The following is a 16,275-nucleotide window of genomic DNA, read 5'->3' as shown; positions in this document are numbered from 1 at the left end:
AACATGAGAGCTATTTTTAGTCATTCTTGTCCATATAAAGTGTAATAAAATGTGTAAATGCTAGTTACTACTGTACCGTTTCAGATGAGTAGAAACAAACTGCTCCAAGGGATTAGGCAATGAGTAAGTGAAGAACAGCCGGAAAATATATAGGCTTAAAGACGTGAAGGCGGGGGTAAAACTCATCATAAAGAAGCATTCTCATCTGCTTCTGATCATAAAGACACATTGTCTTCTACTCTGTGGCAATAGACAGAGGCATTTTTTCCAATGTCGCCTTCAAAGTTATTATTACTTCTTTAGCTGTGGGTGTCAAAGGCAGCTCTCAGAGAATATTAAAATCCAAAACATGTTACATAGTTCATATTTTAAATATGTGTTACGTAGCTCATATTTTGACTTTACATAAGTTGACAGTTCTAGCTATTCTTGCTGATCTTGTTATTGTTCAGGCCATACAGAGGTTTATCATTATATATCTGTATTTGGATGAAAAACACACATAGAAAAAAATAATTTATTGAATTAACACAGAGGCATTATTCAAAATTAATCATAAAGCTAGTGGAAGGCAGAATATTTTCAAACACAAGACTGAGAGATTTCACAGTAACGACTCTTTCATATTTGATATTACATCTATCATGTCCATCATGATAACAGTTTAATGAGCATTTTCTCAAACATAGGTTTAGTGCATTCTGCCACATCTCCAGAAGAAAATACAGTTCTCCTGAGACCTCCTCTCAACAATAATTAAATATGGTGTGACACAGCCAGTCACAGTATTGTGCTGTTTCAGTCACAAATTCATCCCTGTGAATAGAAAAACAACAAAACAAACATCTATGTCAGAGAAGCGCGTCTATGTTTACTGACCATTTTCTTAAAGACAATATCTGGATATCTCAATATTTGAATATAAGAAAAAAAACATTTCCGCAATTTGTGTCAGTGAAGCACTCACCTCATAACCATGGATTGATTGGAACGCTATCTTACGGTGAACGCGGTGCTTGTTCATTGAGGGCCTGCAGTCTGGTGATGAGGAACTTCTTGTCCTCACCTTCCTTAAAAAAAAAATCAGTGAATAAATACACAAAGCTCTTCATGTGAAAAGCACAAAATTAAGAATATATGGCATTACTAAACCAACATTGTCAATTTGCTCCTGTAACAAGGCAACGATCCTCCTTTGGCCATCTATGATTTGGGTGTAGATATAAATGACAGATCTGAGGGTAAAGAAGAGAGCATTGTCAGGGCAGAAGAGAGATTCCTCAAAGCAGGTCTCTAGTCTTCACTTTGCATGTATGTATGTGGATGATAACTCACAAAAAGACCCCTGCTATGAGAAATAGAAACAGTGGATAATCCACCAGGTGGGTGTAAATCCAGACAAGCCAGGCAAGTCCAGGGCTTCCCTCCAGCTGCTGGATCCACTGTTTGCCTGATATGAGCATGGTGGGGTGACCATTAAATGGCCCACACTCTGAAGACGGCTTCATCCTGGGAAGAGGGTGCAAGATAGTGGTTTTAGTCTGCTCACTCTGATTTCCTCTTCCCTTTATTTTCCCTTCGGTTAATTTACAGCAGCTAGTTTGCGACTGCATATACTCACGTCCATAAGGTGTATGCAACACACACAGCTGCACCAAGAAACGAGGGGAAACAAAGCAGCGTGACAAAGAGCGTGCTCATCTGGGTGGCCCTCCATGGCTTAATGGGAGCTTGGAAGTTTGCCATCAGGCTAGTCTGTCACAGAACACAATAACAGTTTTAGATCCAGATAAACCAACTTGATGAATCCCTTTTTAATACAGCCTAAACCTGGACTAAAAACACTACATCATTACTTGTGTATTCATTTTATGGTGAATTAACTGAAGTGTGGCTTTAGGCTCATGACTCTTAAAACATTCTTTAAAATTTACTGAGAAAACATTCTCAGGCTTGACATGAAACAGCCATGAGGCTCTAAAGTTTTTGATGAGTTTGCAATTAAAAAATTACAGAGCTGAATGAACCAAAATGTAAGTTTGGAGGAATTTGAATGTCTATACTTGCTTTCCTTTGAGTGCAAATATGTACGTGTTCAGTTAAGAAAGCATCTTTCAAACTAAAACAGGTCTAAAAAGATAGGTTGGCCTCAAGGAAAGACACTTGTATCAAATGAGCATTCGACACCATAAACAAACTTTTATGCAGTTGCTTTCCAACTGCAATTTGTTACAGCACTCTCTGGTCTTTCACACAGAGAAACCTGTGCACAGTTTGGTTTCTTCAAACATTTGACTTTCTCACCCTCGCTGGTTTTAGAAGAAAATTACTAGAATTCTTTGGCTTACCCTGTCAACTCCCTGTCAACTCTCTGAGACTGATTCATTACATAATCCTTATTACTCTACACCTCAACAACATTTTGTCAGCATTACTTCAACATTACTGCAAGACTTTCAGGATTAAAAAGAGTGTCTCTGTAATCTTGGCCAGTTACATGCTAAGGACCACAAAACATGATAAGTATCATCTGTAGAAATCATAATGGTCCAACCTTTTTCAAGTAGAATAAAAGCAGCAGTTTGATAATCTGAACTGCTGGAAGTAAGGGGCTAAAGAGCACACCAAGCCTATGGGGGTAGAACAGACGAGAACATTCAAACACTCAATACGAACAAATAAATAAAAACAGTCTTTTAATTGCCAAAAATAAAATCATTTATATACTCAGAAGTTTCTTTACCAGACAAGAGTCTGTCCATAGATGAGCTCCAGGACATTTCGAGCAATGTCGAATACCAGTTTACTCTTTCTCCTGAGTATGCATTTGGAAAAGAACCTATGGGCAGAACAGACATGTGATTGACTGCACAAAGCTTCACCACCTGATGCAACATTGAAAATATCCAGGAACTTACCTCCAGATATATTCCCCAAAAATAGTGTACAGCACCGTAAAGATTAAATCCAGGAGGAGGAAACGATACAGCTCCTGTCCGACATATGTTTCCCAACACTGTGCATAAACAAAAAGCAATGAGTTGTTTTTCATCACTCATAAGGACACGCAGTTGACTGTCATAAAACTAGCAGAGTAATGTTAGGTTGGTTAAAGTGTGATTTATAACTTCATCATTTAAGGACAATATCTAATAAGAAGTATCAATAATTTATAATAAGCAATAATTTACACACCAAAAAGAGAATCTCAGTAATGCTACAGTGCCAAAGACTCCGGTATTAATTGACATACCAAAAAATAATATGTCTGTTTACAGTTCTACAAACTCTATAATTCATAATTCATACCATCACATTCTATAAGTTTTCATTTGCAGTTCAAGAGTTCAGACTGGTTTAGCAACAGACAGGTTTTTTTTTTAGAGACACTTACTGGATCTTTCTCTACCCCTGCATAAATTTTCACCCTCCAATGGTAGCACAGCACAGCAACAACGCTTACCTTTAACAGCAAATTCCTGTAAGAAACAAAGTAACACAGAAAATACACGGAAGGTTCCTTTCAAATTCAAATATGTGCACACACACGTGCATTGTCAAAAGAATCTTTAAATAAGTCAATGAGGTTATAAATCCACTCTCCAGAACATTGTAAGAAATTCATCATCTAACATTTAAGAAGTGTTACTTTTAGAGACCTTGTATGTGTAGAATGCATTATTCTCGTGTACTGTCAAGGTTAAGTATACGCGTCATGATTATTGCTCCCTTCATCAAATATGATTACGCCCATGTGATGCTGTGAGTTATGTAATATGCATCACACACACGCACGCACACACACACACACACACACACACACACACACATATATATATATATGATGCTGTGAGTTATATAATATGCATCATATATACACACACACACACACACACACACACACACACACACACTTACATACATACATACATACATACACACACACACACACACACACACACACACATACATACATACATACATACATGTAATTGACTATGTGCTTAAAGCTGAACTGCGGGAAACTACATGTATTACACTCAAAACAAAAGGCAGTACAGTGATGATTTCACACATAAGCGATTCAGCAAGTGAACACTGTGAATGACACATGTGGGACTTCCTCAGAATTAACACGAGTGACTTTTATAGTGTTTCTCCAGAAATGAGAATCAGGTGTGAGGTCAAGAAGCGACATTTTTTTCTCTGGCTGATGAGCAGTGCAGCCTGTCTGCAGTCTCTCAGAAACACAAGCTAATGACAACTATGATTCCTGAGGTCAAAGTGCAATGTGTGCACAATCATTTCTTCATTCGCTGACGAGAGTGCACGCTTTGCAAAACCATGCATCCATGTCAATGTAATATAGTTCATAATCCACACAACTCATAAAAAGTTTTATATGTCTTCTGTAAGTTTATTGTTTTTTTTCTGAAAGCAACTTACATTTAAATGGTTAATTTATGATAAATTTATGATTCTGGAATAATTTCCAAACTACTAGCTGCATTACCAGAATATAATCCTCATTAGTCTTTAGTTTTAATGAACAGTCTACAGAGGCTTTCACTGATGAACTTCCTTCATGCTTTAAGGAATTAATGTAGCTCTTGTTAGTTGCTATATAACACAGTCATACCAGAGGCAAAAAAGTGGTGATGCCTTTGCTCACCTGGAGATGGAGACATAGACCTGAATGCTTGGTGAATTGTAGTTCTCCATCCAGGCAACAATACTGAAGAGATCAGGCAGCAAAAGATTTACACTGGACACCAAGACAGGCAGGGCCAGCAAACGAATATCTTGACCCAAATTATACTGTGATGCAAAGTCATTCTTTAATGCAAAGGCACTCACACACACACACACACACACACACGCCCGTATGCACACACACACACACACACACACAGACACACACGCACGCAGACACACGCACGCACGCACACACACGCACGCAGACACACGCACGCACGCACACACACGCACGCACACACACACCAGTATCCATCAGTATTACAAGAGCAATTAAACCGATAAAAACATTTCTGTAAAAAAAATTTTTAATAAATTTAATTACAAACTTCAGTTAGCTAAATTATTTCTTATCATGTCATCATTAAGTTAATAAGGCGTTGGCTGATTAAAGTTGAAGCTGGTCAAAGTTGAACATTTTACCCACTATGATCAGACACACAAAACCTCAAAAGGGTGACTGACGTATTTCACAGTGCCCATACGTAACACGCAAATGACCGGTTTCCAGGTGCTATTGCTATTGATCTGACTCAGGCGGGTCCAGATAACACGCACAGGCAGCTGTGAAGCTCTCAGATCCTGTACGACTGACCTCAGTTAACATTCACCTGTTCAATATATTCTGGGAAGTAGAAGATGCTTAACACGCAAATAAGCGTGCTGCTCAGGCAAATCAGCCATGCCAGGGCATGCATTACTAGGCATCTTAGCACCCCCTGCACAGTCCTGTGCTCTTTTTTGCAGTTCAGTTCTGACAGCAACTCCTGCCAAAGATTGAAGACAGAGTGTCAAAATAAGAATTTGATACTGAGACATATACAGAGAAATTGTAAGACAGGTAAAGACCTGGAGTCATTAAAGTGTTTTTCAATTAGTAAACAAATGAGCAACAATCAGAAACTACGTTTAATACCCCTAAAGCATGAAAACTGCTGTCAACATTTAGTGTTTATAGAAACTTGTTGATTTCTGTGCTGAACTGATCACAGCCTGTTCATCTAAGCCAACAGTTAACACATTAGTGAAACATTTTGAATACGACTGTGGTATGATTTTAACTCACAATAACCTCTCTTTTGTCAAATCAACATGTGCTTTACTTCGTCTCCCATGCGCCTGATTGTGTTATATCAAATCTTTTTTTTTTTTTTTTTTAAAAAAGCATCAATAACCCCCATGTTCTTTCCTTCATTTTCACTCTGTTCCACACGCCCATGTATGAGTTGGATCTGTTCCTACCTTGAGGTGGGTGCAGATATTCTCAGACTGCCGTTTGATAAATGCCTTCTTGCTGACTTTAAAATCCCAGCTGCAGAAAACCTTAAGAGCTAAGTTCCCGTGAGATTTAAATATCCGGAAGCTTCTCCCAAAGGACTTGGACATGCTTAAGACGAATAAAGGACACAAAAATACTTCAGATGCTGAATATTTTTATGATATAAGAAAACTGATCAAAATTTTACCAAAAAAGGGCAAAAGGTCAAACCTGTACACCAGTATAGTACAAGTGACAAAGAAGGCTATCGCAATGCTGGAAAGATAGGCCAGTGGTATGTTGTACATCCCTTTTTGAGCTGCACAATCATCGTTCTGTTTAGAGTTGCAGATCCCCATACTGGTAGAGTTGGTGTAGTACCCATAAAACATCAATGTATCTCTGAAAAAGCCCTGACAGGAAGGAAAAGACAAAAAGAGAAAAGTGTGAGAAAGAACATTAGGTCCATCTACTACGTTTAAAAAAAAAAAAAAAACTTTTTTATAAATATATTTTTATAAATATTTCTATAAAACTCATCTTAGAGACAGGAGGAGAAGAGGTTCAAATTAGAGATGAATTAAAATTAGAGATGATTAGAGATTCCAGTTTGCATACTAATATCTAGCACTGTTTATAATCACCAAGGTCTTCTCAAACTATACCTCTCCAGTGAGCAGATCAAGCCAAGAAAAGCTATTCTGATTGGTGACATGAGCAGGGAGTTGAAAGGCCTGCGGTATGACTACAAAGAGGCCATTGATGAGGAAGAGGAAGATGTTGTACTGTAGTAGAGTCCTGAGGAAGAGGAAATAAGACAGGACTCCAGTGCCAAAGCGACCGCCCACCCTTTTGAGGTCAGCATGCCAAAGCCGTGTAGAGCTCTGAACAAACAGCCCGACATGACTCAGGCACTGAGAACACACACACACACACACACACACACACACACGTTGCGATATTAAGCAACACCGTCTCTCCCCTCTAATTCTCAAGTTTTGCATTGTCAGCAAAGTCAAAAAAAGTTTTAATGTTATTTCAAATCATTTAAAATGTTAATACTAAGGACAGAAGGGGGTTTGAGAAGTTTATCATGCTCATAATACAAATGCGAAAATACCTTCGTAAAATTGACCTTAAGCCAACTGCAACAGGGCACCCTATCCATGGATTGGGTTTTTCCTCTTTTGCCCCTGCATGCCTGATCCCTAGAAAAAGACCTCCACATGTCAGAAAACAGAGAACTGATCACAGTTCATATAGTATCAGTCTTAACAGAAAGATCTATGATTGTGTATCTCACCATTAGAAATGTATTACATTTCTAATATGAATGCTTTATATTCTTGTATTCACAGTTCTGAATGGCTATACCTGAATTTTCTCTTCTCAGTCAAGCTGAGAGGCATGGCACGCAATGTACGCACACATTCCACATCGGTCATGCTCTGTAGACTCTTTAACAGCTCCTCCCTCTGCGCCACTGTGACACCCACACACACACACACACACACAAATACAAAGAGAGGATGTTAGGAAAGTAAACTTCTGAGATATGCGGTTTACTCTCATTTTGCGCCAAACGTCAAATATCAAATTCAGAGGAATGATTATGAAACCTTAGAGTGTTTAACACTGATTGTACGGATTGCATATGAACCTATACATCTGAACATGATGTGTACCCTCGTCACTGAACTCCTCAGCCATTGCCTCTGTGCTGTGGCCTCTGGCGGTCGATTCAGAGTCCTGGGCCTGCCAGCGTCTACGGCGCTGCGTGGCCCGTGTCTGATATTTATATACTGAAGCAGCAGGGCCTCTTCGGCCTGAGGGGAGGAGACAGTGAGTGTTCAAAGGCGATGACCTCAATGCAAACACACAACACTGCAACAGTCATTTTTAATCGCAGAAAAAAAAAAACAAACAGCGCCCCTTAAAAGCAGCGGAAAGCGTTCTGTAATAAACTGGACAACAATTTGAGCAATATTTTCAAACGTATTGTGTATATGTATTTTACTGGGCTTTGAAAAAGTATTTGTCCCCAATTTGATTTTCTCTGTTTCTATATTCAGTAAATAAATGTAGTCACCAGATCTTCAACTGAATATTAGCATTAGGCAGAGGAAGCCCATATAAACGGATCGCGCGAGCATGTACTTATTTTAATAAGGAAAGAAAAGCAACACCAAAAAACATTGCATGAAAAGCAATTGTTCCCTTAAGCCAGTGACTGCTTGCAGTTGTAGTGACTGCAGCTAAGCGCTTCCTGTAACTGCTGATCAGTGTCTCACTTCGCAGTGGGTGAATTTTGGTCTGCTCATCCATGCAAAACTGCTTTAGCTCAGCAACATCTGTACGAATGCTTCTTTTCAAGTCTTGCCCAAACATATCGGGTAAGTCAAGACTTGGATCTGGCTGTACTAAAACTTTTATTTTGTTTTTTATTTGTTTTTCTGGTCATTGCGAGTCTGGTTCTTTCAGTGATTGCAGTTTGTCCAGATCCTGAGGAGGCAAAACATCCTTACCCCGTTACTCTGCCATACACTGCCTGAACATTTATGTTGTTTTTAGAGATGGTGACCTCTGCCCTGCAACCTTCTCATGAATACCATCTCTGTACACTGTAATTTCTTATTGCAGAGTCAGGAGCACTGTAGCTATGGGATAAGTTGACTGTAGCTGCTTGGATGTTGCAGACCTATGCTTCTTTCATCACCGCCATCCAAAACTTTCTCCATTTGGTGAATATGACCATGGCCATGGTTGAGGTTCAAAGCCCAAATAAAGCCTGTTTACAAGTGAACTTTAACAGCTAACCCTAATTAACCCCAGAAGTACATAGAAATGGAACTCAGGAAGGGACCAAATACTTTCTTCATGCACTATATGTATGAACAGGACACATACAAACAATTTAGCAATTTATTGTCATAATTTCATAAATGACAACAATACTACTCTTAGTGTAACTATGTGTGATGTTGCTTTAGAGCTTTGCGATGTGCTAGACCAAATTTGAATGTGTCTAATTATGACTCATTTTCTACCAGTGTCACATTTACAAGGGTACATTCACATGTATAGCAGCTTCTAAACCACAGCCACCCAGCCCCCCCCCCCCTTCATTCTGCTATCTTGTTTTAAAGCACTGAAAATGTGTGCAATGTCCCTGCTACTTATAACACTGTGTTGCTATTTGCATCCTTTTTTTCTACTAGTTGACTTCCCCTCTTTTGCACTAAAGTGGACTTCCCCTGCTGAGATGCCACATCATCTAGACTATAACAAACAAGAGAAACAAATAATTAATGTCTAACATTTAAAATGTTATTGACCTTATGAGATTCATTGAGACATTATGAAATTCATTCAAACTGATGACCGGACAAGTGCCTAAAACTAATCTGTATTTCAGATGGGGATCTCACCAGCAGACCGACTGGGCATGGAGGACAGGACTCTCAGAGTGGCAGTAGACCTGCGATTTCTGCTCAAGACATCTGTAAGATCGTCTTCCTCACTGCTCTGCTCACTTTGCCAATCCTGTGCTTCTAATGAGGCTGTGACTTCATTTACAGTGCCAACACAAGAGAAGAACACAAAGTCATTCATCAGGAAGATGCTGTAGATATAAAGACAGTTACACAAGCGCATGCTGACACTGTCCATCAAATTCAAGTTCAAACTTGATTTTAAAAATGCTCAACAGAATCTTTGTAACTATATTACAATACCTAATAAAAGAGCGAAAGTCTAGCTCCTAAAAGTAGTTAACGTATAGTAACATCAAACATATATATATATATATATATATATATATATTCATTTATTTATTTATATATATAGACACACTACTTTTTCTGTAAAAGTTAAAAGGTTAAATCTCTGTTCATACACGTAACAGCGCTTGTTTTCTCCCTTCTGAGTGTGCCCATCTCAGTCGCTTCATGGTTGCTGTAAAGTGTGGGGTTGTGGATACCGATCAACTGGAGATTCCTACATGTGGACAAGAAAGTGCTGTAAACTTCACTTAATACAACATGTTCACTGAATAAAAACAAATTGCACACACAACATCAACAAAAAAAAAAACCCAAAACGTCTGAACCATGCAAAGGCTGATATCACATATATACAGGCTTCTGAAATGTTAGTCTTGCAATGTCAAAACATCACAACATTTTTTGGGGCTGTGAAGTAATGCAGTCTTCAAACTTCATCTGTACGCTCATCATGTATTTCACATGGTATCATGCAAACTACACAAACAGGACACAAAACAGCACACAATAAAGTATTTGTTACGACAAAAAAGTGTATAATTTGGTTAAGCACTTGCCAAGAAACAAAGCTTAAAGATTTAAAAAAAAAAAAAAGAAACTGTAACATCCAAGTGTATGGGCAAAGTTGTTTCAGATCCTTGTGTACTCATTAAACCTCTGAAACAGATTTAATATTGTAAAGTATTTAAATGAAAACCGCAGAACATTTTTGTCAGGTCTCACTACTTACTCAGATGATTCATCGGCTTGATGTACATTAACATCAACGGTAACACAGTGAGCCATCTTCCTTAAGTAACTTAGACTTTACATGTGCCTGCTGTGTTGGATTTAGCTTCTTTCGTCAAGACAATCAGCCACCTGAAGGGAAGGAACAGACCTCTATAAGCTGTGTGCCATTCAGAGATATGCTCAAATCTGCAGATAGGGAGACAAGCTGTGACGACAGTCTCATGGGTAACCATGTCTCTGTAGGTGGAGCTTTATTAGCATCCCTTGCAAAAAAAAAAAAAAAAAAAAAACAGCTCTGTCTTCAGGGTGCAAATACAAGTTCTAGTGGAAGCCAAAACAAATGGGAGAATTTGGTGTTTGGGTAAGCAAGACTTTCTAATGACACAATGGCTTTTTTTTAACCGGTCACATATCCATGCCAGATGTCTTTTTATATCACATTTCAGTATGCAGTTGACATAAGGTGCAATATGGGGAAGTGAAATTCCAAATGTTACAGATGGAAATGTAATATTGTCGAGGCAATAAAATATAATAAATTTAAAAAAATAAAAACTCTTAACAGTAGAGAAGACGGACTTTAATGTTTGGTGTTGAGCCACAACAAGCTGCCCAGAGGGCTGTCCAGAGGGTTGCCCTGATTTAAATTAACAAATATCATCATGAAACTTCAACCACAATTATGTTGCAAATATATGTTCAGAAGAGGACAAGCAATGCTAAATAAAACAATAGTGATGTACAAATTATATATACACAGACACATATTCAGCACTTTATGCCTTCATCTGTATCTGATTTATAACCAGACCCTCAGTCAATATCCACACTTATACATTCACTAGTCTTACTGTTTATTCACTTTAGCTGCTGTGTGTTCATGTACCTGTTGTCATTTGTATTTTAACGTATCTGGCTGCTATGACAGTTTAATTTCCCTCTGGGCATTAATAAAGTCAACTTTCTATCTATCTATATTGCTGTGCTATTGCTTGGTATGGGGCACATTTCATTTTTTAACCTCACAGAATAAGTTAGCTGACAAGTGTTTGTGCTTCCTGTAAATAACCAGAAGTCATGTGAGGCTTCCACTTCATAGGTCTCGTCATTCACAGGTTAACGTGCGTGTTGAGTGTTCCGCTTTTATTAAATGAGATGCCTTGTAGCATACCGCCATCTAGCAAGCAGCACTAGTACTACAAATGTGCTCTACACATCATCCAATTTCGTGTTTTCCAATGAGCAATGAGCAAGACATATCACAAACCTAACAGATATGACAGTACAAGCATGGACAATAACTTACTGTTCTAGACTAACACCAACATCAGTGAAATCTTACAGTTAAAGGAACCTACATGTGCTTTCATATCAAATCATACAAATCTAATCATTTAAATCATTTTGCCAAACCTACTTGGTTGGGGTTGATTCTTTCATGTTGCTGAGATATTTAAGTCACGATACTATAGTTAATCTAGAATGTAAAAGTGTGTCATTAAGTGTAGGCAGACATAACAATAAAATCATTATTGTGAAATAAGTGTGTAATGATGACTATCATAAAACCGCCACTTTGCAGTAACTATGTGATTGCTGCAGTCCAGCAGAGTAAAGGGAACTTGCGCATGTGTGCTACTTCATTAAAGTAAACGATACATTTTAGGTTAATTATTGCACAAATGAATAACTTGGTAAGTAGCCAGCAGAACAGGACCCACCTTTTGTGCACAGTGGTGTGTGTTAAAGGTGTGGAGGTACCTCTCCATTCACAGCTTGTGTGAAATAATAGATTACACTGTAAAAATGCAGTTAGTTACGTGAATGTACGGGAATCCTTGCACAACAATACCTGTGCATACAACACATACTGTCATAAACGTAACCACATTAGTAATATTTCTATCAAGAGTTCAGTGAATTTCAAGATGTCAGGATTAGTGCACCCATCTACAAATTCAGAGGTACTTTGAAAGTACTGAAATGTTAAAAGCCAGTGTGAAATTACAGAAAATTTATAGATAACCCCTGTACTGGCCTGCCCCTTCGAGACCCTGGAAAGCCTACAATTAAACCTGGATAGTATTCCAGCTGCACTGGCTGCATGGTCTGACGTGTACTTCCCTCAAGAGGGCGGTTCATTCACTTTCAGGAAATAAGTGAAAACAAACTGGACATCCTGATTCGAGAGATCATCCAACGAACTTTTCTCGTTCTTGCAACGTTCGAAAGTAGATTTACGTTGCGGAAAACAAGCTAGTGCAATGGCGACTAATGTATATGGGGCCTCTTTGGCCGGAGGTACTTTTGACTTTGTGAGCTTTGTAAAGCAACCTCAAACTATAGTGCGCGTATTGAGCTGGGTAAGTATGTTGGAAGTCATCACTGTAGAGCAAGAATGCCTAGCCGCTTAGTCCTGCCTTATCAGCTGAGGAACACAAATAAAACTTCAGTTAACGTGGTCGTTTAGCCGAAATACTTTTGTTTTACACAGTACTGGGGCGTGTCATTTTGTTGGAGATGGTGGAAGTTTCCAGAAGTACTGAAAGTTGTGGGTTCTCTTTGGTAGCCATTTTGCTCATTAGATATGTAAGCTAGTAGGGAAGGCTCCTGACGAAACTTGTTCAGCTTGCTAACAGTACTCCCTCGTGACGCAGGAGTACACAAGCTATTTAGTTATGCTTAACCTTTCCCCGTTTTCATGCTGGTACTGGGTCTCTCATAAGCTAAGTTAACAACTGCCAAGAATATTAACTTAATCTGCTGTCCCTTTGTAGAACGAACAGTTGACATATTTAGGAGACTGGTTCACCTGGGTCGTTAAAAGTGTAGTATATATAAGTTAAGCCTGTTGTGTAAAACAGCTTCGTCAATTAGCTGAGAACATGCTGAGGATGGAATTGCCCATCGTTTAGTTCGCTACGTTGTATTTGCATATTCAGTCAAATGGTAAAAAAGTTTGTCAGATAACCGAACCAAATGCAAATCAAAACGTTTTGCCCAACCAGAGAGACTTCTTCAGAATGGGAAATTCAGTTGTGATGCATTCATGCTGTCTCAGAAGACGCGATATCGTGTTACCTGTTACTGAATCCAAGGCCTTTCCGAAATTATCTCAAGGGAGGGCATTTCAGTTTACGAAATTGACGATATCGACAGGTCGACCTTAGAAATCACGTGACTTATAAATCACCAACGTTTATTAGGCCTTTTAGGCTGCCTGTGCGTGCTACTTACAAACGATATCACGCAATATTATCGGTATGGTGATCACTGATTACTGTTTCTTTTTTCACAAAACACTTTTTCTTCCCCAGCTTTGTGCTATCGTGGTTTTTGCAACAATCACCGGGGAGGGCTATGTCAACCCATCAGTCTCAGGTGAAACCACATGCATGTTCAATAAGAACGACAGTGCCTGCACTTTTGGAGTTGGCACAGGAATTATTGCTTTCCTGGCATGCGTTGTCTTTACTGTGCTGGATGCTTACTTTCCACACATCAGCAGTGCCAGGGACAGGAAAAACATCGTCATTGGTGACCTTGTCGTATCTGGTAAGGTTGGCTATTTGTCATTGATTTATTGCATGCATTTGGCCTAGAGTCACAGCCCCTCATTATAGTTAACAAGCATGCACTTATGACATTTCTTTTTCTAAGAGGATATACGGTGCTCATCACAGACTCAAAAATCATCGTTGCCCTTTATATTAAGACCAGTGCAGGGATCCTCTTCATGGATCTCTCTCCTCAGATGTTCAGTGGTGTGGCCTTTTCGATCCCTTTAGGCTCTAATGTTTTTTGTTTTTTTTTTCTTTCCCGTAACAGGAGCATGGACGTTCATGTGGTTTATCTGTTTCTGCTTCTTGGCCAATCAGTGGTCTCACACAGGCACGGACGTGATAGCAAGTGCTGCCAGGGCAGTTGTGGCTTTTTCATTCTTCTCAGTTATCACTTGGGTGAGCTTCATTTCCGTCTCTCACACCTCACCATCAAACGTGTTCATTTTTCTATGAAACACAATTTTTCACACAAAATAATACTGAACCTCACCAAAAATATTGGTTTGGGTGTTAATATTTATAGCGCTGTGATTTTTTTTTTTTCCCCACCCATAGGCACTACTGACCCTGTTTGCCTTTAAACGATTCCGCCAAGGTGTGGGTGACATAGACCTGGGCTACACAGATCCAGCTAATGACCACACCACTCCATACCCTCCTACCCATCCCTATACAAGTGGGCCTCCAGAGGGCTACCAACAGTCCCCTTTCACCCCAAATTCTGGATATTCTGGAGAGGGAGGTTACCAGCCTCCAGCGTACTGAGAGACTAAGATCAGGTGATCTGATCTGATCTGATCAAGGTTGGTCAGACATTTATCCCGAAGGCTCATCAGTGTGGATTTTGGCTCTTGCACTCCATCGTGTGTATGTGTATGTGTGTGTGTGTGTGTGTGTGTGTGTGTGTGGGGGGGGGGGGGGGGGGGGGTTCTTTCTTTCTATGACATTTTAAATTAAGGCTTGAGCCTGTGACTGGCAGTTGGAGTGCTTACACTAACTGTGTAATTTCATGTTCAGATGATGAATATTCTTGTTCAATGCCCCCATTAATGTGTTTGTCATATTTTGTTTTGTCATAATCTTGATTTAAGCACAAACCCAAAAGTATAATAAGTTCTGCAGCAATACTTTTACCACTGAAGTTAGTTGATTTTAAAATATATAACCATCAGGTCATTTACTGGGAAAAGCTAAGTATGGAGACTCTTTGCAAAGATTGAAAATTAAAGTGATGTTCTGTGTAAATGCCAAATGCTGCAGTTGAAATTTAAAGCACAGTGTTGTTAGTAAGTTAACGTTAATGGATGGCACTCTAGCCTCAGGTGTATTTGTCTGTAGGCAGAAAATGCACCATATACATACAGAGTGATTCAAAGACAGGAGCAAAGAATAAATTGTTCCTCTGTTACAGTGTTTAAATACATCTAACATAAAAACTGATAGTATACAGATATACAGAGCAACCTCTTTTTAAATGTTAAGTAAAGGATCATCTTTGCAAAGATCCTCTTTGCCTTAAGTATATTGCCAAAAATTTCACCTTTGCTGGAAAAAAATTGATCTTACTGTAATGAAACCACCTAAGCTTGATGTAAACCATTTTGAAAGATGTAAACTACTGTAATCAAGTGCTTCAACTTCACTTTATCACTGAAGTCAGTGAGCTGTCTTTGCACTGGATGTGCCTTGTGTCCTTTTCATTTATCTATATTTTATTCAACTTTTCTTAAAGGTACTCAGCTGTTCGATGCGATGCAAAAACTTCAAACGATTTTATTGTAAAATTGCGTATATCTTTGAAAAAAAAGTGTATTGTTCTGTACAACCAAGCCAAGTGAAGTTATTTGTAGGACTTCTACCTCTGGTTGTCTGACACATATCTAGAATGCGTGTGAAGTAACTGCTTGTTTTGGTTTTGCATCCTCCAAAGAACCTGCAAAGTGCCTTTAAATATACTTGTTTGTAGACAGCAATTTTTGCCAAATGCAGCATTTGTAAATATTGAAAAGCCAAAGTGATTGGGTTCAATTTATCTATTTTCATTCCTTTTTTGTTGAAGACAAAAACAAAAAAAAAAATACAGCAACATGTCAGATTTTACAAGGTCTTTTCGTCTCTGCCAGCCAAGAGGACATGTTGGTTATCAACTACACTGAATGGAAGTCTGCATTGAAAATGAGATGTT

At 38.8% G+C, this 16,275-nt stretch overlaps 2 protein-coding genes across 2 annotated transcripts; one reads left to right on the top strand and one right to left on the bottom strand.

Moving 5' to 3' along the window:
- Window positions 1–998: 998 nt before the first annotated feature.
- Window positions 999–9,667, bottom strand: LOC115826008 (transmembrane channel-like protein 6). Its single transcript, XM_030789694.1, has 17 exons — window positions 9,442–9,667; window positions 7,699–7,839; window positions 7,388–7,496; window positions 7,134–7,221; window positions 6,679–6,897; window positions 6,245–6,426; window positions 5,998–6,142; window positions 5,367–5,522; window positions 4,673–4,836; window positions 3,395–3,479; window positions 2,919–3,016; window positions 2,744–2,839; window positions 2,555–2,630; window positions 1,622–1,755; window positions 1,336–1,509; window positions 1,157–1,235; window positions 999–1,070 (listed from the first exon to the last, which is right to left on the bottom strand). The coding sequence occupies exons 1-17, from the start codon at window positions 9,665–9,667 to the stop codon at window positions 999–1,001; spliced, it is 2,244 nt and encodes a 747-aa protein (XP_030645554.1).
- A 3,027-nt stretch (window positions 9,668–12,694) lies between these two features.
- syngr2a (synaptogyrin 2a) lies at window positions 12,695–14,976 on the top strand. Its single transcript, XM_030790324.1, has 4 exons — window positions 12,695–12,890; window positions 13,845–14,082; window positions 14,356–14,486; window positions 14,646–14,976. Exons 1-4 carry the CDS (start codon window positions 12,792–12,794, stop codon window positions 14,853–14,855), a joined length of 678 nt encoding a protein of 225 aa, XP_030646184.1. The 5' UTR covers window positions 12,695–12,791; the 3' UTR covers window positions 14,856–14,976.
- Window positions 14,977–16,275: the final 1,299 nt, after the last annotated feature.

The sequence above is a fragment of the Chanos chanos genome, chromosome 13, assembly GCF_902362185.1.
Source record: "Chanos chanos chromosome 13, fChaCha1.1, whole genome shotgun sequence".
Taxonomy (NCBI): Eukaryota; Metazoa; Chordata; class Actinopteri; order Gonorynchiformes; family Chanidae; genus Chanos; species Chanos chanos.
This window is presented reverse-complemented; position numbering and strand designations above follow the sequence as displayed.

Bases quoted from the DNA above. Each gene is read 5' to 3' on its own strand.
- LOC115826008 (XM_030789694.1), bottom strand. From the start codon at position 9,667: ATGCGCTTGTGTAACTGTCTTTATATCTACAGCATCTTCCTGATGAAT. The intron at 1,510-1,621 runs GTGAGTATATGC...CCCTCTTCCCAG, and splicing joins GTTGCATACACCTTATGGAC to GATGAAGCCGTCTTCAGAGT. The intron at 1,071-1,156 runs GTTGGTTTAGTA...TTTTTTTTTAAG, and splicing joins TACAGGAGCAAATTGACAAT to GAAGGTGAGGACAAGAAGTT.
- syngr2a (XM_030790324.1), top strand. From the start codon at position 12,792: ATGGCGACTAATGTATATGGGGCCTCTTTGGCCGGAGGTACTTTTGAC. The intron at 12,891-13,844 runs GTAAGTATGTTG...TTTCTTCCCCAG, and splicing joins TAGTGCGCGTATTGAGCTGG to CTTTGTGCTATCGTGGTTTT. The intron at 14,487-14,645 runs GTGAGCTTCATT...CCCCACCCATAG, and splicing joins TCTTCTCAGTTATCACTTGG to GCACTACTGACCCTGTTTGC.